Source organism: Arachis stenosperma, chromosome 9 (assembly GCF_014773155.1).
Source record: "Arachis stenosperma cultivar V10309 chromosome 9, arast.V10309.gnm1.PFL2, whole genome shotgun sequence".
NCBI lineage: Eukaryota > Viridiplantae > Streptophyta > Magnoliopsida > Fabales > Fabaceae > Arachis > Arachis stenosperma.
Window position 1 is genome coordinate 124475608 of NC_080385.1, and position 5962 is coordinate 124481569.

The 5962-nt window shown below is 33.3% G+C and overlaps 1 protein-coding gene across 1 annotated transcript; it reads left to right on the top strand.

Annotated features, from left to right (window-relative positions):
• The first annotated feature begins 615 nt into the window (after window positions 1-615).
• On the top strand, window positions 616-3354 carry LOC130947326 (rRNA-processing protein EFG1-like). Its single transcript, XM_057875994.1, has 6 exons — window positions 616-1178; window positions 1568-1706; window positions 1889-2003; window positions 2314-2380; window positions 2494-2754; window positions 2961-3354. Exons 1-6 carry the CDS (start codon window positions 753-755, stop codon window positions 2964-2966), a joined length of 1014 nt encoding a protein of 337 aa, XP_057731977.1. The 5' UTR covers window positions 616-752; the 3' UTR covers window positions 2967-3354.
• Window positions 3355-5962: the final 2608 nt, after the last annotated feature.

The following is a 5962-nucleotide window of genomic DNA, read 5'->3' on the forward strand; positions in this document are numbered from 1 at the left end:
AAAGATAGTAAAATCTTATAATTTATTATCATTTAATTATAATATTATATTATAATTTTATAATATAGTATTATGTATATTATATTACATTAAATTATAAATGTATTTATTATTTTTACTATTTAAATTTTTATTATTATAATTTATATATTATTTAATTATTATTACCGACTCAAACGGTTCTATCAGTGACTCACCGATTAAACTGTTAACCTAATGACCTAATAATTTAATTGAGTCAATCACCGGTTCGATTTTAATAACATGCGAATAACTGACTTTTTTTTTAATCGTGATAAATTATATCTATCAATTTTTATCTTTTATATAAATCAAAATAGTATTGTAAAATGTAATCTTTTAAAAATTAATTTTATTAATTTATTATACAAAATTTATAAAGTTATAAATATTAGTTATATATAAATTAATCCCATTTAAACCTATTTATTTAGATTAATTTAAAACAAATTGAAATTTTAAAAATAAACTCAACAAAACATTAAGATTAGATCCTATCCCACCAAATACACCAATTGTATGCCAAGCATGATAATGTCATTTTCTTAGAACGAAAAAGACAAAATCCCTGAACCCGCCCGTTGCTTACGCTATACTGGTCGTTTCGCAAGGCGCCCGCAAATAACAATCATAAAACCCTAACCATTCTATTTACCCAAACATGGACTCTGGATTCCCATTGACACACTAGAAGTCGCACAGAATCGAATTCGCAACACACGTAGCATATAATGGCTCACGGCGGCTACAACAAGCGGCGCGTGAGGGTCAACCCCGCAAGTCGCCGGTCCAACTCCTCGTCCACCGCCTCCACGTCCGCTCCTAAGGCTCTCAAGCCTAAACCGCCGGTTTCACTCAAAAACCAGATTCGGTCGGCGGAGCGTATGCTGCGGAAGCAGAACCTGCCGGCGGAGGTGAGGGAGGCGCAGCAGCAGAAGCTCGACGCGCTCAAGAAGCAGCAGGAGATCCATACGCGCCTCGCCGCCGAGCGCAAGATCTTCCTCCGCGATAGGAAGATCAAGTTCTTCGAGCGCAGGAAGATCGAGAGGCGCATCAGGCGCCTCGAGAAGCTTCAGCGCGCCGCTTCCCACCAGATACAAGCATCTGAGGCTTCCGAACAGCTTTCCAAGCTTAAGAAAGATCTTCAATACGTTATGGTGTGTTCTCTGCTGTTTTCTTTTTCTAATTTTTGTGATTAGGTTTATTTTGATGCATCGTTGGGTTTTCTCAAAATGCAAAGTGTGCGGTTAGCTTTCATGAGTAGCTGAATGATGTTGTTGCATTGTGTTGTTCATTCATATCAATTAAGAGTAGCTGAGGAATAGTTTTGTTAGTTCTTTCTTTTTGTTCCATTAATTTTTGTTTACTTTACTTTGTCACTGGCTTTCGTAAGTTTGATCTTTTTGAAAAATGAGACGTGTTGTATATATTTTGATTCCTAGGTGGATGATGATGTTGTTGCTTTGTGTTGTTTGTTTATTGAGAATAAATTATGAGTAAGTAATGACGGAGGGGTTTGTTATGGTTTAATTTTTTGGAACTGCAGTACTTTCCAAAGACTGAGAAGTATGTTCCTTTGTTTACCGGAGGTGATGATTCGGAGATAGTTGACAGGAGGAACGGGCTGCGGAAGCAGATTGAGGACAGATTGATTGCGGCGGCAGCAAGTGGCAAGGACTTAGAAGGTTTGATTTATGCTTGAGATGTGTCTCATAACTATTATCAATGCTTATGTGTTGAGATAGTAAAATGCAAGTGCACAAGTAGTCGAATTGAAGTTGGAACATGGATTTGTAGCACTAAATTTGCATGTGTTGCATTATTTGGTATCTCTGTACGATTCATCTTCTTTTGGTTTCTGTAACAGAGACTGGCAGTGAGGATGATGGCCTTTTGGATCTGAGTGAAGATGATTTTTTCCTCGCTGGGAGTTCTAGTGATGAAGCAGATGCAGATGATGAATGGACAGACAAAAGTACGAGGTGGGTAGAGATGTTTTACAACTTAAGCAGTTATTATATTATGAAAATTCATATACTCGCAGCAAGGTAAACGATGTTAAGAAGAGCAACTGGAGTATACCTGTTCGTGATGCTAGTGTGGTCAAATTGAAGCCACATTTTTTAATTATAATTTATAATTCTATTGGGATTCATCTGTTAATATACGAAAGTAGAAAATTTAGATAAGCTTTGTTCTTTGGAGCCCTGTTTTCTAATTTAAATTTTAATCTACACATGCCAACTGTTTCTCTGGTAAATTCTGCATCATGAAATTTCCAAGTTATTGCAGAGAGCAGGCTTCTAGTGCATCTGGCAAAGCAGTGTCTGGTGGCATGTCCAGTGATGAAAAAAATCAGGTATGCAGTATGAGCAGTAATTGCTTTTCTCCTTATTTTTTATTCAATAGTATCAAATAATTGCGGCATTGAAATTAGTCTATATTTAAAATATCGTTTGCCCATTCTTTCAGAGACAGATTTCTGCTAGAGCTTTAATGCCCCCTCCTCGCCCCTCAAACAAGAAGCTGTCAAGGTTTGGGTCAACTTCAGGCCAAAATTCATCTAGACTAAGATCTGATATTTCCACATCCAGCAACACTTCAAATAGCAAAAGCAGCTCAGACTTTAGATCAAGGGGACCTTCAAGCACAGGCCATGGTAGTAGTCTAAGCTCCAACTCTGATGCGCACAAACCTCGTAGAAAGAGGAGGCCTAAGAAGAAAAAGAAGCAGGTTCATTCATTTTCCCATCATTTTAATTCTAATCATCATTGTGCAAATTATATTTTAAGATACCTTGGTGATGTTGTCAGGAATCGGTAAAGTCACCTTTTCAGGCACTGGTGTTTCATTTCGGTGACATTTCATTGTATATATTTGTTCCAACTTCCCGTCTTCCCTGTATGTAACTAAAATGTATATTATTCTCCTTCTGTTAGGCATGAAGGTCAAATTGAGGAGTACTGCTACAAGCAATTGAAATTAATTGAAATTAGCTTCTTCGCATTCATTCAAGATTCCTAGGGTTATGTTTTTCCCTAGATGGGTCAAGTCACGTTCATCTGTGGTGTGGAGCAGCCGCGGAATCCTGTCACTGGTTAATATTATATGATAATCATATATTCACATATTGTGCTGACCTTGTTAGGTTAGATCGGGAATTCGTTATTGTAGATTAACTTTTGACAGTGATTTACAAAGTCACAATGTGTCTTACTGTATATTTTGTTCAATGCTGATTTCTTTGTTCGGGATAGCATCCTGCACTCCTGCTCTCCAGCGAGTTTTGGCGCCTGAACTTTTAAATTACAACCACATTTGGGCATTGACGAATCGCAAGTATGAACTGGGATGACATGATTAATATCTATCTATACCTGTTATAATGCAATGCCATTTTGTAACTGTTAGTATTTTTTTCCCCAAGAAAGAAATTCCAGAAATAATTTCAAAATGATTATAATGAATAATTTAACTCTATCTTCATATTATGATGATAGTTTACATGCAATCTTTAGCTACTAAAATACGATTAGTTTCATGCTTTTGTATAATATAAAAAATATATATTTATATTTAAAAATGTGGCTTGAATGATATGAAATGTTAGGCAAATCGCTAGAATAATCAAACTTCATAAGAAATAGCGAATGTTTTTGGTAGAATGTTTGCTACATTAGACTAATGTTCTATTTTATACAGTACATCATTATATCTGAATTATTTTTATAAACGTTTTTCTCTAAGCTTGCTAAATCTGTATTTGAAGATAAAAGTCAATGGGAGTAAATAGATTAAAGTATAGGTGAAAGAGTTTGGGAGAGATAAAAATACAAACTAGGATTTGAAAATAATAAAATACAGTTTGGATATTGTCTTCGATCGACAAAATTATCATAAAAGATTCGTAAATAGCAATCCCTTACTAATGAAATGACATTTTTGTCTACCAAAAACAATTTAGGGCATATTTTAATATTTTCAAAATTTTAATGGATATTATTGTCTATCTAAACTCTTTCATATATATTTTTGTTTGTTTAGTCAAGTAAATGGAGATGTCTAATCTATTGGGTAGCGTTTGTTTTGAGGTACTGGAACAGAGACTGAGAGATTGAAACTCAGTATCATGTTTGTTAGTTCAAAGACTGGTATTAAAATTTCTGTCTCTGTCTCCAAAATTTTAGTATTCAGTACCTCCAAAAAGTAGGGACACAGGAGACTAAAATTTTTAGAGATAAAGACTGAAATTTTAATAACATTTTATACCTAAAATACTCTCATTTCAATTAATTAATTCCAATTTTATACTTTGTGCAAATTAAATTAGAGTTTCATTATTGTTTCAATTTCTGTCTCTCATTTTACACCAAACAGAATACTAAAATTTATTTCAATCTCTGTCTTAGTCTTTGTCTCTCAGTTTTAGTCTTTCTGTCTCTGTCTCTCTACCAAACGCGACCTTGAGGTGGGCACAAGATTCGACGGTCCCAAAACGTTTGGACCATTAAATGGTCTCATAACAAAATATGTATTTTAAGTTTTTTAATAATTGTTAAATAGTCTTTATTTAATTTTAATTATAAATTATTCTTTATATATTATTTAATTATAAAATCTATTTTTTAATTTATAAATTATTATTTTATTATTCATCTAACATATTTATTATTAATAAAAAACAAAAACAATAATGAATTAGATCTTTCATTAATAGTAATAAACATTTTGGCAATCCTAATCAATTAGAATTTTATCTTTGATTTGTTACATATGTATAAGTTTGTGAAATCGTGTTAGTTAGAAAATCAATCGATTGGATACACAAAATAATCGATTGAATTTTGCAAGGCATGTGAGTTTTTTCTTATTCAATCGATTGTTCGTGTTACCTAATCGATTGAAGTCATCAAAGCAATATCAGTTTTCACAATTTAATCGATTGGTTGTGTTACCCTGTCAAAACATGGCTCGGTGCATAAGACGCCTTGGGTTTGTTGAATGATTTCGTAATAGTCTTACCCTTTAAAAAAAGGCCAATAAACACTTATTATCTTGTTAAGAATATACTAATAAAAAATATTATGATGTATGAATTTTACTGTACATGCCTATACCTTTGATGCGTTTTTCTTTCTCGTTGCAGCTCTTACAGTTGGAGATACTAGTATGTCCATATTGATTTCGATGTTGAACGCATCATCGGGAGTGAAAGACCTCTTGTACAACTCAATGAGATCATCTTCATCATCCGATATAGCATTGTGGATATCAATATCCGAACCCTTAGCCTTCAATCTGTTTGGGAATGGACGTGTCTTTTGTGAAGAAAGGTTGGTTGGAATTTTGAAATCATTGTTCAGAATTAGTTGTGTCATCATCGTCTCAATGCGGCTTACAGATTTAAGTATTTTATCAATTTTTTTTGTCTCAAGCCATGTTTGCAACTCTCAGCAAAAATTTTAGGTAAAATAACTCCATAAATGTAAAAATACAAAAAGATAATGCTCTTAATTTTGTCGTAAAAATACAAAAATAGTGATGGTTGTTCTAATGAGATTGTCAATGAAAAATGACAAAAATTTCTCTAACCAAAACTAATAGCAAAAAAAAGATAGGAATTAAATATGAAAGAGCATGAAAACAACCCTATTGATGTTGTATAATATGAATGGGACGAGAAGAACCTCTAAGAATGTTGATCATGTGTTAGTTATTTTCATGGGATTGATATATAAAACAAATTGATTGGGTAACACAACCAATGATTAAATTGTGAAAATTCATATTGCTTTGATGACTTCAATCGGTTGGGTAACACGAACAATTGATTGAATTTTGGAAAACCCAGAAATTCAACCGATTGTTTTGTACATCCAATTGATTAATTTTCTAACAAACATGATTTCACAAACCTATATGGATGTAATGGATTAAGGAT

Excerpts from the sequence above, each read along its gene's own strand:
- LOC130947326 (XM_057875994.1), top strand. The coding sequence starts at position 753 with ATGGCTCACGGCGGCTACAACAAGCGGCGCGTGAGGGTCAACCCCGCA. Across the intron at positions 1,179-1,567 it reads AAGATCTTCAATACGTTATG|TACTTTCCAAAGACTGAGAA; the intron begins GTGTGTTCTCTG and ends TTGGAACTGCAG. Across the intron at positions 2,004-2,313 it reads TGGACAGACAAAAGTACGAG|AGAGCAGGCTTCTAGTGCAT; the intron begins GTGGGTAGAGAT and ends AAGTTATTGCAG.